This window comes from Abrus precatorius, unplaced genomic scaffold (genome assembly GCF_003935025.1).
Source record: "Abrus precatorius isolate BTA unplaced genomic scaffold, Abrus_2018 Scaffold2, whole genome shotgun sequence".
NCBI lineage: Eukaryota > Viridiplantae > Streptophyta > Magnoliopsida > Fabales > Fabaceae > Abrus > Abrus precatorius.
In genome coordinates this window covers 20,186,368-20,204,552 of record NW_020874362.1, presented here as the reverse complement: position 1 = coordinate 20,204,552, position 18,185 = coordinate 20,186,368, and the positions used below count along the sequence as shown (strand labels likewise).

General features: G+C 33.5%; 1 protein-coding gene across 1 annotated transcript; it reads right to left on the bottom strand.

The window, feature by feature from the left end:
* Positions 1-7,185: 7,185 nt before the first annotated feature.
* LOC113859055 (high affinity nitrate transporter 2.5) lies at positions 7,186-9,466 on the bottom strand. Its single transcript, XM_027491871.1, has 2 exons — positions 8,195-9,466; positions 7,186-7,558 (listed from the first exon to the last, which is right to left on the bottom strand). Exons 1-2 carry the CDS (start codon positions 9,358-9,360, stop codon positions 7,186-7,188), a joined length of 1,539 nt encoding a protein of 512 aa, XP_027347672.1. The 5' UTR covers positions 9,361-9,466.
* Positions 9,467-18,185: the final 8,719 nt, after the last annotated feature.

Genomic DNA, 18,185 nt, shown 5'->3' with positions numbered 1-18,185 from the left:
CTCTCTTCTTTTTCCACTTGAACCTCTTCTTGTTCCACTTCAATCATGTTATCCATTTCAAAATTTTCTTCTGCTACTTGTTCTCCACCACCCATCTCCCCAACTTGAACCCCATCTAAATTCATGGGATATTCAAGTAATGGAACATCCATACATATCTCAACTTGTGAAACTGCATGTATTACATACAACTCCACTTTTCCATGGCACTTCAACACTGTGGCAATCTCCATAGCTCGTTTATCATCTTTTAGTTCCTTCAATCCAACATCAAGACCTTTTCCACCAATCTTGTACCACATACTATCAACTACATCATATCCCAATTCACGTACCATATCCACACACTCAAAATAACTCCAGAAATCTTCTTTACAGTCTCAAATACTTGTCTGACCTCTAACATACTTAGTCTTTTGTGACTTTTCAAACTTTCCACCATGGTCAACTTCTACACAAAATTTATCCATCTCCTATGACCCAAAAAAGGTAATGACAACAAAACCTAAATTTCAAAAAAATGAAATCTTTCAGGTATTCAACAATGTCCTAACTCTTATAATCTCACAAAAGCAAACAAAATAATATACCCAACACATGTAGAGAAAAAATTTCAAAAATAGAAACATACCTTATAACCTTGATGTTCGATTCCACTTCAAAAATTTAATCTTTTTCCAATAAGAAAGTCTGATAACTTTTGATAGCTTTTCAATATTTTGCTTTACAAATTGATTTTTCGATTTCAATATCTCAAATTCTCTCTATAACACAGTGACTGTTTTCCTCTTTCCTGAAGTGTATTTCACGTAACTACAATCTCTACGTGGAATGACTTTCAACTCAGGCTTCCTTTATAGGTCCAAGTAGGATAACATAAATGTTATTAGTGCCACATAGGATGCTTCTATTACGTTCTGTAATGGTTGTCACGAAAAGGACTAACGTGAAAAAAATGAAACTTAGAGGACTAAATTGAACTAAAAAAACCTTAGAAGACTAAAGTAAATTTTACCTTAAAGTTAAAGAACAAAAAGTGTAATTTTATAAAAAAAAAATACAAAAAATATTAAATGTATCAAAAAAGCGATGTAACATATATAAAAATATATCTTCTGATTATTATTGTTATTATTATTATAAAAAATAATTAAATAAAAACAATAATAATTTAAAAATGCATTTTAAAAATTAAGTAGGAGAAATATTATTTTTAACTATTAAATAATATATAATCTAATAATAGAATATATATTTTTTATCTTAATAATTATGTACCATACTTAAATATAATTTTCAAAGGATTCTACAAGTACAATTAGTGTGGATAAAAAAAGGAGTGTTAAGAATAAATTTTATTTTTTAATACATATTTAGTTAATAGTTAAAATTTATAAAAGTTTAAAACTATGTAAATTTTAATTATATATATTAAAATTCACTTGATTTTATTAATAAATTTAAGTTAGTAAAAAAAACATTTTTAAAAACATAAATTAAATAATATATCACTAATATTTTTCTAAAAGAAAAAAGTAAAAATAATTGATATAAAAACAACAAAGGTCAAGTTAGAACTAAATTCGGATGTGCATAGCTTGGCTCCATTTTTTTCTTATTTAATTTTGGTTAATGCTAAAAAGAAACAAATTGGGCTGAAAGGTTGCAAAGGAGTCTTTTACAAAAATAAAATATTTTAAATAATAAATTACGTATATGTCTTAAAAAAAATTTATACGTAAATATCTTAAATTGAATTGTATAGAAGTCGATTATAATCGACTTCAATTTAATAGAGAAGTCGATTATAATCATTTTTTATTATACAATAAGGAAGTCGATTATAATCGACTTCTCTATTAAATTGAAGTCGATTAATCGACTTCTGCAACACATATTCCTATTAAAAAAATAAAATTTTAATTAAATTTGTTAATATTTTATAATTTATTTAAAATACTTACCCAAATTAAAAAATATAATTTTAATTAAATTTGTTAATATTTTCATATAATAATTAAAATTCTAAAGTACAGGAAATTAAAATTCTAAAGTAGACGTTAGTACCGTGATAAGGCGCATATACCAGTCGCGGTCCCAGCACATAATGAAGAACTTTATGCAAATCCAACTGTACAACATACCTCACACTACGCATATCATCCGATACTTACATACCACACCCACCACTTCATGTCAGGACCTAGCCAACAACAGTACATGGCTGGTCCTTCTCAGCACCAATTTATGCCAGGCCCTAGCCAACCATGTATGACCCTGGGCCAACATTTTATGGCAGGCCCTAGTCATCAGTTCATGTCAGATGCTGAGGTTACTCCCAGTCGTATGCAACATTTTGTCACAGGTCTAGCTTAGGATGATATTGCACGACATATATCGTTCAGTCCACCATTCATATCACCACCACCAGATAATCTATATCAACCATCACCAATACATATTTGAATTCCCACCTTTAATGGTTCATCAAAAGAGGAGGAGGAGGAGGACCATACACCTGTCCAACAACAGGAAGTGAATGATCAGAACATGCATCAGCAGGAGGAGGAACGTCCACACCATAGACCTGTACGACAGATTGTATATTGTCATTGTACAATAGAGAGTCACCTTGCTGGACCCAGACGCAACAGGCGTGGCCCATAGTCACATATGCTGGATGGTGATCTACTTTAGAATTTTAATTTTCTGTACTTTAGAATTTTAATTTCATATATTTTGGAATTTGAATTTTATGCAGTTTATAATTTAAATTATTTATTTTTTAAAATATTATTTTTACATTGATATTATTTAATTATTATATGAAAATATTAACAAATTTAATTAAAATTATATTTTTTTAATTTAGGTAAGAATTTTAAATAAATTATAAAATATTAATAAATTTAATTAAAATTTTATTTTTTAATAGGAATATGTGTTTCAGAAGTCAATTATAATTGACTTTCTTGTTGCATAATAATAAAAAACGATGATAATCGACTTCAATATTAATAGAGAACTTTATACAATTCAATTTAGGACATTTATGTACAAAATTTATTTTAAGACATATACCTAATTTATTATTTAAAATATTTTATTTTGTAAAAAACCCGTTGCAAAGTGGATGCACAAATAAAAAACAACAGCCGTCACCGGCACAGGAAAGCCATACATATCCACTTTTCGAAAACGTTTTTGCTGCTGCCAGTGGCCACACCAGTCTCACTTGTCATCTTTGAGTTCTGAGTAAATCCTAAATTACTCTCTAAAGTTCTACGGCTCCAATATTCTTTATTTTAAGATTTTTTATTTTATAAAATAATATTTATTTTAATGTCTTCAATATAAAATGATAATAAAAATAAAGTAAATAAAATTTATAGAATGATTTTTATAAAGTTAAAAATTTGTATTAAATTTTAGGAACTTAAATGCATGATTTTATAATTTTAAGAACTAATTTAAAAAGTCGTTCAATATTTTAAGAATTCAGTCACCTAGACGCTAGCTGTTATTTTTTTACTTTCTAATTTTTCTTTTTATATTAGGGAGTATATTTTCATTGTTATAAGCTTGGCGTAGTCGAATCAAAGTTTGTTTGTTCCTCAGTTTTTGTTAATTTATACCATAGTTTTTTTTTTATATAAATTTTACCTTTTATACCATAGATTTTTTATATATAAATTTTACCTTTTAAATTTATTAGTTTAGTGATTTTATAACGCATAATTTTTACAAGAAAACACAATCCTTTATTTTTCTTGAACTCGATCTCCACCTTAGTCATTAGATTGAGAATAACAGAGATAGATAATATAGGTAGGGTTCGCTATAAGGTTATTGTTCAATTTTTTTTTTATAAGCAAAATATATATTATTAGAGAAAGTTTAAGGGAAACTTAAAATTCATATATATAGAGAAAAAAATTAATACTTACTCAGGAAAATAAAAAACAAAAACATACTTATACGTAGCTAAAACGGATGTAATTTTGTGGGTTCAAATATCAATCAGTTAATAAAATAGCTTCTCCCTTACTATCAAGTAATAGTCATTTTCAAGACTTTCAGAATAATAGAATCTAGGACTTTCCTTTCATCCAAAATACCATTGAAAAATACAATTCTATTTCTGTGTAATCACGGAGACCACACGGTACTTACTCAAACAATTAATAAACATATCACTTCTCTTTTACTACAATCAACAACAACCCAAGAAAACAAGTGAGTCAATAAATCTGAAGGCAAAACCAATGAAAATCCAAGCCAACATGCAATAAAGTATCAGATTTGAGATGAAATTAATTACGTTAAAAACAAATAAGTTAGAAGTTCCTCCAAACCATGACATAAACAATAAATTATATCATCAATTTGAACACTACGATCAATCAACAAACCTTTACAAGAAAGTGCATTCAACAACAACTGCCAAGAAAATACCAGACACTTAAGAGGGACCTTCTCTCTCCATAGTATTTGCAAGGCGTCCACCGTACATTATTAGGACCACCAAAAAGTTCAAATAGTCATGAATACGCAGATTGCACTGAATAATAACCTGAAGAATCTGTCCTCTATACCCATTTATCTTCTTGTCGTACCTTAATAGAAACTCCATCCACAAGCTCCAACAAAAGATTAAAGCTTGAGATCTTATATTAAAAGAGTCCTCTTCGCCAACTAACATCTCAAACTCACCTAGTACCATCATGAAAACCATTCTCCAATACACAAGATTCAACATTCCTCGCCACCGCAAACAATCGCGACAATGCCTCACACAATCGCATCCCACCTACCCACTTATCTCTCTAAAAAAGAGTGTGCAAACATGCACCCACACTCCTATCCAACTTCTTATCCAGCCATGAATTTCCTTAATGAATAACCTCTAGCAAATCATGCCATCATAAAGAATATCTGTTGTGGACTGATGGACGCTAAGCTAATTTGTCATACTTAGCTTCCAACACCCACACCCACACCCACAATGAGCTAGAATAATTACACCTCGCTACAACCATTTACCAAGAAGCGCTTAGTTAAACCACATGCCCAAGCCACCATTCTTCTGCGGTCTACAAACTATTTTCCATTTCACCCAAGAGCTTTTAGATCCATCCTTAAAACTCTTCCATAAAAAATTTCGTTTGATAGTGACAATTTCCTTTATTACCGACTTCGGCCCCTTAAAAAAGGATAATGAGTGTAATGACATAGAATTAAGAACGACATTAATCAAAGTCACCTTACCTCCAATCGATAAATACCCATTCTTTCATGATGTCAACCTCTTTTTAGAGTCTCTAGCACACCCTTCCATGCATTAGGCTTCCTCGAGTTAATACTTAACTGTAACCCAAAATACTTTATTATTCAATGTGAGTCTCAAGGGATGTTGTTGCAGCGTGGTTGAGCGATTTAGCATGACATGGAGACATTATCGGAGGAAATTCAGATTCAATGCAGTTAAAAATGTGTGTTATACATATAACATAGATCAAAATATAAAATATTAATGCTTACTATTTGATTATACCAGTAACACTCTTTGTAAGAGTACTACATAGAATAAAGTGAACTCAGAAAATTTAGATTTGAAGGTGAAATTCTTATTTTTTTGGTGAGGTGAAATTAGGATTCTTAAAAAACAAATATCGCATAGTGTTTTCAAGTGATGGAGCAACCTCCAGAGGATTCATCGATTACTGTACAATGATTTTTATGGGCTACCTTACCCGTTAAGTTTTTTTTATGTAGGATTGTTTTGTTGGGCTTCGGCCCCATGTCTTTAAAATAAGTTAGGTGTGTGTAAAATAGTTTTAGAAATGTTATACAATGTTCCCTTGGAATGTTTCTATCTAATGTTTGGTTTAAGTATTCCTTCTATGAATATTAATGTTTCTTCTAAATATTTCCTTTTCAAAATATCTCCTGTAAAAATATTTTAAGTAGTGAGACCTACTTTGCGAGTTTGAATATGGTGAATGGAGAAAACAGATGCTTTGAAATTGTTTCGTTCCCTTGAATGAACTCAATGTAGTCCATTTAAATTAGTAATGATTCAATATGGCTTTCAGGGACCGAAGGTGTAAGAAAAAGAAAAGATACGCATCTAATTGAATATAATGATTAGAAAACAATCACAAAATGTAATGCTTATTTTAACTTATTTTATTATTTCTTTTACTTTTCTGTGAGGACCTTTGAAACAAATGTAATTATTCTCTTTAGAATTAAGCTGAATCAAACATATTAGAAGATAGCTGAGAGCTACTAAAGTGCCATTGGCAGCTGTATTTGTATAATGGCCACTTATATCGCAAAAGCATGGATCTGATAATCCTACAAAGAAGATCCAATCCCGTTCACAATATATGCTTTGACCACAATCAATGGGTAGAAACACAAAAACTTGTTAATTAGGCACTGCTCTATAGGTTTTATCAAAGACTTAGCGGGGTTTGCTTGTTGTGGATTAATGATTTTTACTTATGGCATGGTTTAGTTCTGTCACGTGCGTGACTATGATTTTCTTGCTTTGATTTTTCCTTTTTCTTTCAGAGATGGATCGATAATTCCTTTTCTTTCGAGTGCATTATTTATGGCAATTAAGAATTTTTAGTAATATTTACCTTTGAAGATTTGAGCAACACAAGCGACAACCTATTGACGAGAAGACAAAATTTCCATCTTATAAACTTGATTTTTCTTAGTCATACGAGGAAATGTTTTAAAAAAATCCCTTAATTATACTAAAAATGAGATACCGTATATTACTTATTTTTTTAATCCTTCGCTTTGTTTTTGTTTTTTTCGTATTCACACATTCTAAAAATACACATAAATATATAAAAGAACACTTAAAGATGTTCACTTTTAAGTGGTACATCAAACATTTTCATATTTAAAAATTAGACATTGTTGATTTCCAAAGGTTGGGATGTTACTCAAGACCGTGCATAGTTTATCGAACCTTGCAGGTATGGTGTGTGTAACAGTAAGACATGGAAGCAGCAAATAGGCTTGAAACCATTTCACTTCCAGAGAAAAACTTTATTGTGCGTCAAACATATGAACATAATTTGATAATTTGAAATCACAAGCTTAAGGGTAGCACTTAAGGGAAGGTAAAACAAGGGTTAACTCGTTCAAGAGCTTAGGGAGCATTCAAACATGTGGGGGTGTGATTTCCTCAGTAGGCCTAGTTGAAGTGTTCAGTTTTCTGCCTCTTTCACTTCTGCTATTATCAGCAAATTTCAAGCTTGCATGATGAGAGCCTTTCTCTTGCTCCTTTGAGTTCCACTCAGCCAAGTAGTAATCTTCTTCTGTGACCCTTTTAGATGAGGGACCAAAAAACATTCCACCCCACTGTGGAAAGTAGAGTAAGCATATTGGCAGGGTGCATAGTATGATCATGACACCCATTAGAGTTATTCCCCTTTCTTTTGAAAACTTAGATCCTTTGAAGAAAATGAGCTGGGTCACTACTGCACCCACATTGCCTCCTCCTCCTGTCATTCCAGAGATGACCCCTAATGACCTGAAGATGTATCCATTATTGCAAATTATTAGAATTTATCACTAATGAACTGTTGACATAGCATGTACTTTGTTAGTACAACTGTCTTTTGTTATGAAACTTGACCAGCTTTCAAGTTTGCGTTAAGTGTAAATATATCTGTGATTGCACATATTTGTTGACAGAATGAGATTGCAGCAGAGGAACATCTAGCATTGGAGATTGCATTGAAATTTTTCATCAATTTTGGAATCGTTAGGTGGTCAAAAGAGATCTCTTAAGATTTGTTTAATCGTAAGATAGTCTAAATATAGTGCATGAAACATGTACTATATATGTTAGAGACATACGCATTGTCACTAACTGTTGTAAGGATAAATGGATGACTAAGTCTATTGTGTCTGATATGATGGATTCTAACAAATTAAACAACAAAATTAACATTTCTTTTGTTATACACTTAACTATTGACAATTCTAATAGAAATGTTAATTTTGCAAATTTTCTAAGACTGCTCTAGAAAGAAAATATTGAAACTTTATGGTTAAACTGACACCAGTCAGTTCACAGTCATAGGATTTGAATCTTCATGTCAATTCGGAACATGACAATGATAAAACTAAGTGATTTGATTGAAACAATGACAAGAAAACGTACCTTCTTGAGACAAATGGAACAATTCCAAAGGTCATCCCACAAGCAGCTTGGACAAACACGGAGAATATGATCATAACAACAATGGATACACTTAAAGATCCCACAAGGCCAAGGATTATGCAGAACACACCAGCCAAGGTTTGGCACAGCCACAAGACCCATAATCTACCCCTCATACCGAACCTCTTTCCCATTACATCAGATAAATAACCCCCACCAGGTCTAGAAAACAAGTTAGCCAAGCCAAAGCTTGCCGCAATGATTCCAGCAGTGTGGAGTTTAAGATTAAACCTATCATAGAAGTATTCAGCTATGATGTTGTCTATGGTCAACTCTACCCCAAAGCAATATCCATAAGTCAACGCCAGAATCCACCCTCTATAATTTGTGACCCCATGAAACACCACGCTTGAAAATTCATCTTTTGCTTTATCCCCTGACTTCTTCAAGCGGTGGAAGTTCCCATCTGGCATGTCTTGGCCAAATATCAAAAGGGAAAATGCTGTCATCATTTGAAAAAAAGCAGGAACAAAGAATGCAATTCTCCATGCTGTGAACTGTGTAGCACCAATGTCGCGGATGAGTGAAAACACAAGAGGCATGATGAGTTGGGTAGCTCCTCCTCCAAGGTTGCCCCATCCACCAGCAAAACCATTGGCTGAACCAACCACAGGAGCAGAAAACATTGAACTCATCCAGAACTGTGTGGAGACAAAGGTGGCTAAGGAAAAGCCAGTAAAGAAACGGACAAGGAGGAAAGAGGTGGCTGAGTTGATAATGGAAGTGAAGTACACAAATGGCACTGTGAGCAGAATGAGCGATGCAGACGCAAGGCGGGGTCCAACCAAGTCACAAGCTGTTCCCATGGCAATTCTTGCAAAAACAGCACCTGAAACTGATGCCACCCCAGCATTTCCTATGTCAGTGGCTGTGAGGTTAAGGTTGTCACGAATTATGGGAAGAAGGGGTGGTGCAGCAAAGCTTGACACAAAGCATGAGAAGAAAGAGACCCATGATAGATGGAATGCACGCATGTGGGGTTTGGCTATGGAAAATAGTCTGAATTCTGTGGCCTTGTGTTCAGAATCCACAGGTAGAGTGAACTTTTGTTGTTCTGATTCATTGACAGCTGAAGGGAGTTCAAGATCCATGCTTGTCCCTTCCATTGGACTATTGATTTGAAATATATGTATATAGGACTCTTAGAGTGTGAGTGAATGTGTCACACCAAGTTTTCTCTACCGTGTGCGCACCAAGGTAACTAGCCAACCACTTTTTCTATCTCTTAGCTGAAAAGTAAATCCGAATTATTCATGTTGATTGATGAGATTTGAAAGGTACTTATTTACCTGTAAATATTTTTTCTCATAGTGTCTACTAATAAACTGGGATATTCTTTTGAGGCATATGAGGAAGATTAATATAGCTAGAAAGATAGCTAAGTAAAAGATATAAAAAAAGTTGTTCTTGTCTTTTCAAAGCTGGCAAATTTTGAAACATTCAGAAGCAAAATGGTTCAGAAACTGAGACTTGGAGAATTGTGTCTAACGCATGACTTTTCATGTGCAAGAAAGGCACAGTTGGGAGATCAAACCCTCCTCAGACCGCCGAGTCCCATTGTTTTTACTTTGTTTTTGATGTGGGAAGAGTGGACCAACTTGGAAATCAAAGATAAGAGAAAGGGACTTGTTGGAATAAAGCATTTCAAAATTTGACTCGTAGTTTATGAGGCTGTCTAGTAGTACAATGCATTTCATGCCAAGGAATTGCTTGTAGGAAAGATCCTAGTAAACAAGTTGAATAACATTCATTGACTTTGGAGGTGTGGAATTGAGGAAATGGCATTTATTGACAATGTACGAGGCTGCTTCTCTGCATAATTAACTCTATGTATTACTTTTGTATATGTAAAATGACTTTTGTATCCCGGCACTTCTCTGCTATCATGGAGCACTTACATATTCGGTAGCTCAACTTTCAATGGGAGGGAATTCTTATAGTATATATTTTTTCTGTTTAAAACGTGATGGTTGTAAGATTTAAGCAAGAAAAACGTACCACTAAATAATCAGTAACGCGTGTTAAAAAAAGTTACATAGATATTATATTTGATGACCCTCGGAATGAAAGATGTTCTGTGAACACAAAATTGGTACTATATAAAGTATTTTCTTTTGATATATATGTTTAAAAACTTTTAAAACATGTGAAAAACAATGATTATATATAATATGTTAATGTTTTTACATTCAAATAATGAAATTAAGGGTTGGATATGGTTGTGTTAAAGAAGTTCATGTGGAACACGATTAAGGATGACTTTGGACAAGTTCATAACTTTTATAAACTACCAAATCGGAAGAATGAAAAGAGAAAAGACATGGAAAACAGTACCAAAAGAAAGCAACAATTTCGAAAGCGAAATCCTGGCCGGCTGAAGATTCTGCAAAACTCGCTATCAATGAGAGGGTGTGAAGAATCTGGCAATTGCAAATGTAGCCGCCCCTTTATTGAAAGTCTGGTGTCTTATTTTACATGAAAGAGAAGTGTATTGACCTTATCTAGTAATTAAGATTTTCTCATAAATTTAGTAATAGTTTTTTTAAGAATTTTGTTTAAGGAATCATTTAATAAAAAATCGTTAGATTTAGTTTTATTTAATATAATTTTCTTTTAATTAATGATTTTAGGGAGTAAAATGCCCTACCTTTACCCTCTTAAGACTAAATTTAGGGTATAGTCCACTCATAATTTAATATCATAAAGTTTTGAGTGGTATAAAAATTTGTGTAACACCTTCAAGTTTGTTGCTCTTGAATGGTAAATGGGAAATTTACTGTAGGGTTTCTCGCTCAAACAAGATAGGTCTTGCTCAAGTAAGATAGAGTTTTTCTGGAAGAAGGCTCTCTAGAGTATTTTCACTCAAGCGAGATGAACATTACTTAAGTGAGATGCAATAGAGTTGCTTCAACTGTCATCTCGCCTAGGTGAGAAGGGATCTCGCTTAGGTAAGAAGCAGCTCGCCTAAGCAAGGAGTCACAGGAAAAATTGGGTGCACTCTGAAGCCATTCTCGCGCGCTCAAGCGAATCTTGTCCAAACAAGGATATTCTCGCTCAGACGAGCATAGCAAAAAAATGAGTTGTTCTACTATCTGGTTTTCTCGTCCAAGCGAGGGTAGGTCTCATTCAAGCGAGAACGTGCAAGTTTAGAGGGGAATTTAAGGAACCCTAGCACTAAAAACATTCATTTCACCAAATAGCCTTCTCTCCTCATTCTCTCTGTTCTCTCACCTTTTCCTCTCAGAGAAAACTCTTTTGAACTCTGAATCTATTCCAGATTCGAGCTCAAATGTCTATTCCATTCAAATCCAACTAAGTTTCTTATAGCTTAGTTCTCCAACTTCACTCTTATTTCTCAATTTTCTCTGATCTAAAGTCTTATGCTTTGTGATACTCAAGAAAATCTTAACCCGCAAGACGATATCTTCCTTTGAGACGTTGTACCTCCCTTTTGGATCTCTAGGAAAACCCAACCTGAGAAACTCATTTCTAGGTAAGGAGAGTTAATCCTAAATCCCAACTCCTTTTAGTATCTTGGTTTGAAAATAGTAAGTTTTTCTATAAGAACCTTAGAATACCAATGTTTTCTAAAAATCTCAAGTGTAGGAGTACAGATTTTTGACATGAAAAACTTACAATTATTTTCATCACTAGTTAAATGCAATTTGTAGCAAAATCTCTTAAAAGAACCATTTTTGAGAAATATTACAATTTTACTAGTAAACAATGTTCAGAGATAGTTAAGATTGCTCTTTGATATTTTGGAATAATAGACATACTGTAAATATTGGATGATGTCAAACTCTAGGATAGATAACTTTATTAATACTGAGAAGTGTTTATATTGAATTGTATGACTAATCTGAGTCCAGAGGTATCTGACCTTCGGCACATTGTATTGATCTGTGTGGTGTAAAATTGTGTGATGATTTCTGTACTAGATGATAGTAAGTATATAGATGTGGTATGATAGTTAAAGTATGTAAAATTGATAGATTTATATTGTTGTGAAAAAGGTTTAAGTGTTCTTGGATAAAGAGAGAGGATTATTCAAGGAGTGAATAATGTGACATAAGAGATGTAATTATGATACAGGTATTGTGGTATATCGAAAGGTGTGTTATAATACATGAATTTATATAAATCATAACTTACGTATTATGACATACTAATTGATGAAAAGAATGTGAAAATGAAATGAGAAATACTAAGAAAGAGAAAAGAAATGGTGCGAGAAATGCTGAGAATAAGTATAGATAGTTACAAAGATACACTGAGAGTGTGGAAGATGGGGGTCACTGTGAAAAGTCTAGGGAAAATGATGGTGGTAGATGCTTTTCTATGACATGCGCATAATTAATGAAAATAGAGGAAAAAGACACCACAGGCCTTATACTTATTTCTTAAACAATACCCCTGACCAACACTTTTGCTAAAAGAGGCCGGGTTGGCACACGTTGTATCCATGTGCAGCAGCGAACCAATAACTATCTATACTATGAAGTCTTCAAGGGATCCTAGGGGCAATGATTGTGAAATAATTATTGGTATGAAATAGTATAGAAATTATGTGATTATAATATGTATTGTAACATATCGATTGATATTGTTATGATATATGTCATGTGATATGATACATGTAATATGACATACATATTAGTGTGAAAATGTATGTTACAGATATTTGTAAAGATGATTGATTTGTTGTATGTGCTCTCCTATGATAATTATTGGTGTGATTTATGTGTTATTAGTTATGAGTATATGTAAAAAGGTGTTAGTCAATAATTTCAATTTCATTTAAAGTATTGTATCATAAAAGAGATTTAGTGAGGTGGGAAATATTCACTCTTACTAATGTTTTTCAGGTAATGAAAGTGAAAAGATAAAGATGATTGGTTTGTTCTAGGATTATAACCCAATGACCTTTGTGAAAGAAGATTGTTCTGTATGGTTTAGAATAGTTTAAAGAATTGTAATGTTTTATTATATTTATATTTTATTAAATGTCAATTTTAGAATTTTATAATACTTTGGTAAATTTTGTTAATAATCAGTCAATTTGAAGTGTTATTGATTATGTCTTAGAATTATACGTATGCACTGTAAATCAAATAATTTGTTAGATATAAATTTAAATTTTATTATCATTTTAAAATTTTGAGATTATTCCTTTGGAAGTTTTAAATACTTTTGAATTCGGTAAAAATTTTATAAGAGAAATGTAAGTTTTGCTTTTATTTGATTCTTTAAGCTATAAAATAAAACAAAATGTTTTCTATTTTCCCTTTTTTGCTATAAAGTTTATTTATTTTTAAATAAAAAATTGAGGATGTTACAATTTGTTTGTATGATTTATTATAGACTCATTAATGATAAATATCTCCAATATTTTAGCCCCTTGTATGCTTTTTCATCCAAGTAGATTACTAGCTTTGTAGCCTTTAATAGCAAAGACTCATTGTTGGATGAGTTGGAAGCGAGAGAAGCCAAAGGTCATGATTAGTAGACATGCCACACAACTAAAAGAATTAACTCTTAGTTGTAGTGCTAAGCATATCAAATGAGTTTCACAACTCAATTAAAAATGCCTTAAAGATTGAATTGGAAGTAATTCAAGAATTACATGACACTTCTTGAACATAATAAGGTCAATATTTTGACTAGGGAATAAGATGACATGGAGATACATGTGAATGATCATATTTAGCAAAGCATTATAGTATATCAATTTGTTGTCCCACTAACTTTTTTCTTCAATGCAATGAATACAATTATTCTCTTTTAGATTGAATTGCATTTTTCCATCGAATCTTCATATTTACACAATGAAAGGAGTTTCCAATTACCTTCTCACGTAGTCACTCAACAATAACACAAGAAACTATCTATCTCATCATGACTTAAGATGAGATAAGGTCCAACCTACTTGCTTTCTTTTCCTATTTTCCTAAGAGTCACCTAGACTCTAACTCTCCTTTTCTCCCTATTTCATTAAGCGTTTCACTCTCTTCTTTCTCTACATGAAACCTTCTCAACTACAAACTTGTCAAGGGAACATCCAAATACTAAATTCCATTCTCCTATATTGTAGGTCACTAACACAATCTCTCTCAATGAAAAGCAAGAATTGATGGCTTCTTTATCCATTTTCTTTGCAAAGACCAAAATTGACTCAAGCAACTCCATTGGAGGAGTCTTCTAGTAGCTTAAAGTAGATTTGGACATGTTTGAAGTCCTCAATACTGTCTCTACACTTTTTGAACCATTGCATGCAAGGTAGAGTAGCTCAATCCTTCTACAGTTTCTTAATAATTATAGATTTTTTCTTTGAAAACAATTCATGATCAAAAATTGACATGCAATTGCATTTCCTTCATCCTCATGGAAAGTGGTTTCTAATACACATTTTAGATTATCGATTGGACTTTGAATTACCAAGTTATGCTTAAAACCAAAAGTATGTAAAGTTTTGAAACTTAATACAACAATGCTCTCTATTTTAGCAATTTCAACTATCTTAACAACTCTGTTTGCGTGCCTAGGAGAATTTATGGATTATGCATGGTCTAAGTTTTCCAACACACTTTGTGACTCATCAATGGGACTCCATATAATCAAGATCTGCGCAAAAATGTGAGACATACACAAAGTTTGAAGTTTCATTAAAAAAATTGTGTTTTGCATGTTTTATTTGCTAAACCTTCTCAATTTCAATTGTGATTTATTTCTTCATATAGTACACTTTCTTAGCTATTTGTAGCCACTTTTGGAGTAGGATTTAAATCACAAATCAATGAGATATGCCATTTTTGTTAAAGCTATCTTAAAATCATGATTTTCTCTACTAATAGCAGCAAAAGTTTTTGTTTTGAACCACTTGCATTTGATTTTATTGACATGTATTCACATCCTTGTTATCTTTATGACATAACCTTTCTATCAAGTCATCTTGTGCATAATTTGGAGTCCATTTGATCATTCAACCACATGTATGAATTAAGCATCTCAAATTTGTCAAACATTCTATGAGAACAGAAACATAGTTCTACAAAATTATTATTTTGTACCTCTTGCATGCATGAAAATTCATTTTAAGCACATCTTTATAATCCTTAGGATATTAGCTTTCAAACCCTTTTTGTGGAACTCAATTTGAAAGTCATTTCTCGTACTCTTTGTCCAAAACTAATAAGTTACGCAAGCTAAAATTCTGCAGAAAGTATTTTCCTAAAATTACATGCAATAACAACTTTCTCTCAATTTTTGGAAAAACCTACATGTGAAAAAAAATTTATAATCATGTTTTTGTATACTAGGTAATATCAATTTTCTAACTAGCTATTCCAACCTTGATTTAGATCTCATTTGTTGTCCCAAAGAACAAGGACAGGTTAATAATTCAATCTCTAAACCTTGACAAGTACAGCTTCCAAAACTTGAATGTTGGACTTGTAACGCCCCAAATTTTGTAATATTAATTTTTGTTAATTATATAAATCTAAATGTATATATATATATATGTGTGTATATTTTTAGATATATATTATGAATATGTGTATATATATGTGTATGCATGACTGATTGGGCTGAAAATGGGCTAAGTGCCTAAGTACAAAGTGTAATTCTGGGTTGCCCTCACTGCAGCGAGAGGATTCTCGCTGTAGTGAGAGGGCCCTGGGAGGAAGAACCAAAACTGTCGCCTTCTCGCTGTAGTGAGAGACGTCCTGCTGTAAGGACAGAGCAACAATTTTGGGTGCATTTCTGGGTGCAGTCTTGCTGTAACGAGATTCTGTACAAACCAGAATACAGTTTCGTCTGAAATTTTTGCTGCAGCGAGGTCCCCTCGCTGTAGCGAGAGTGTCGCGACCAGAAGAGATTTAAAGGGGTTAGGTTCGGGGAGATTTTATTTATCCCTTCTCCTACGAAATTCCTCTGATCCCTTCACTCCCAAACCTTATTCTACCGATTACATTGCCTCCAAAGTTGTTCGAGAACTTGATTGAAGGTTAAATCCGTCTGGGGAATGCTTGGAGGTGAGTTTTAATGGTTAGAGTTTCAGTTTTTCATCCCCTTTCTCCATTTTCGTGGTTTTCCTAGGTTCTCATAGAGTTTCTCCATGTGTTTAGGACAAAATCTGTGAGAGTGAGCACTTTTTGGTGGATTTAGTGTGTGGGACGTCAATCCGAGGTAAAGGGGAACTCTACCCTACTCTTTTTATGTGTAATTGATTGAATGTGGAGTTGTGGCTGAGTTAGAAGGTAAAAATGTGTAGAGAATGAAAGTTAATTGAGAAATGTGATGAGGGCCATGTGTCACGAGATGTGAATATTGTGTGTGTTTACCCGAAATGGATGAATGTGAATTGTATGCTAGATGTTGCATGATAGAATGAATATTGTGAATAAATGTGGGCCTGAGGGCCGTATAATATAATTGAATATTGGCTATGTGTCGTGTGCTGTGAAATGGAATGTGGGCTATAGGCCGTGTGTAAGCATGATTACTGCATGCGTGAATGGAATATGTGTGAATAGGCGTGTTAGCGCCGTTGTAATGTGCTGTGAATGGTTCAGCGATATACTGGAGATGTAAAACCGACTGTGGAACGGGTGCACCACGGGCCACACACTCTATTCCTGACTAGACCTCTAACTACTATCTTGGCTGAGCGACCCGTGACTGCCCATTTGGTATCCATGAGGCGGGGGTAACCGGCGACCATTCGTAGTGTAAATCTATGATTATAATGCCACAATAAATGTGGCTGGTATGCGTATGCATGTGTTTGTGTATTGTACTTATGGATGTGATAATGTTGCCTGCAATTGTATTTGTTTAATGTATTAGAAATGTGCTAGAGGTGAGACTCTGTAACGCTCTGAATTTTGGTAATATTAATTATTATTATTATTCTTATATATATATATATATATATATATATATTCATATGTGTGTTGATTTATTTGAAAATGATGTTTTATGTGTATTAATTACATGGATATGTGTATGTATGGTTGGTTGGGCTGAAATGGGCGAAGTGCCTAAGTACAGGGCGAGATATTGGGCTGTTCTCGCTGCAGCGAGAAGGCCCTGGGAGGAAGAACTAGAACTGTCGCCTTCTCGCTATAGCGAAAGACGTCTCGTTGTAGTGACAAAGCGACAGTTTGGGGTACATTTTTGGGTGTAGTCTCGCTGTAGCAAGAGGGTCTCGCTGTAGCAAGATTCTGTAGAAACCAAAGTGCAGTTTTCTCTGGTTTTTTTGTTGTAGCGAGAGTGTCGCGACCAGAAAAAGATTTAAAAGGGGCTAGGGTTTGGGGAGAGTAATTTCTCCCTCTCCCTTCAAAATCCCTTCGATTCTCGCACTCCCAAACCCTATTCCACCGATTAATTGCCTCCAAAGCCGTTCGGGAGCGAGATTGGAGCTCGAATTTGTGTGGGGAACACTTGGAGGTGAGTTTTAAATAGTTAGGGTTTTCATTTTTCCTTTCCTTTCTCTGTTTTTGGTAATTTTGGGGTTCTCATGGAATTCTTCCATGTGTTTAGGCCGAAAGCCGTGTGGAGAGCATTTCTGTGGTTGAGTTCGGGTGTGGGTCTTCAATCAAGGTAAGGGGGGACTCTACCCTACACCTTTGTATGTGATTTGCTGATATTTTGTGTGATATTGTGATGTGGCTGAGTAGAGAGTAGGAAATTGCTGAGATATGTGATGTGGGCACTTGTGCCGTTTATACATGTGTGTATATCTGAATGAACATTATGAAAATGTGGGCCCGAGGGCCGTGTAATATGAATGGAAATAGGCTAGGGGCTGTGTGTCTTGAATGAATTGTGGGCTATGTGCTGGGTGTTCTGTGAAAATGAAATGTAGGCCTAGTGCCATAAAGTTAAACAAATATGGGCCTAGTGTTGTGTACTGTTAAATGTGGGC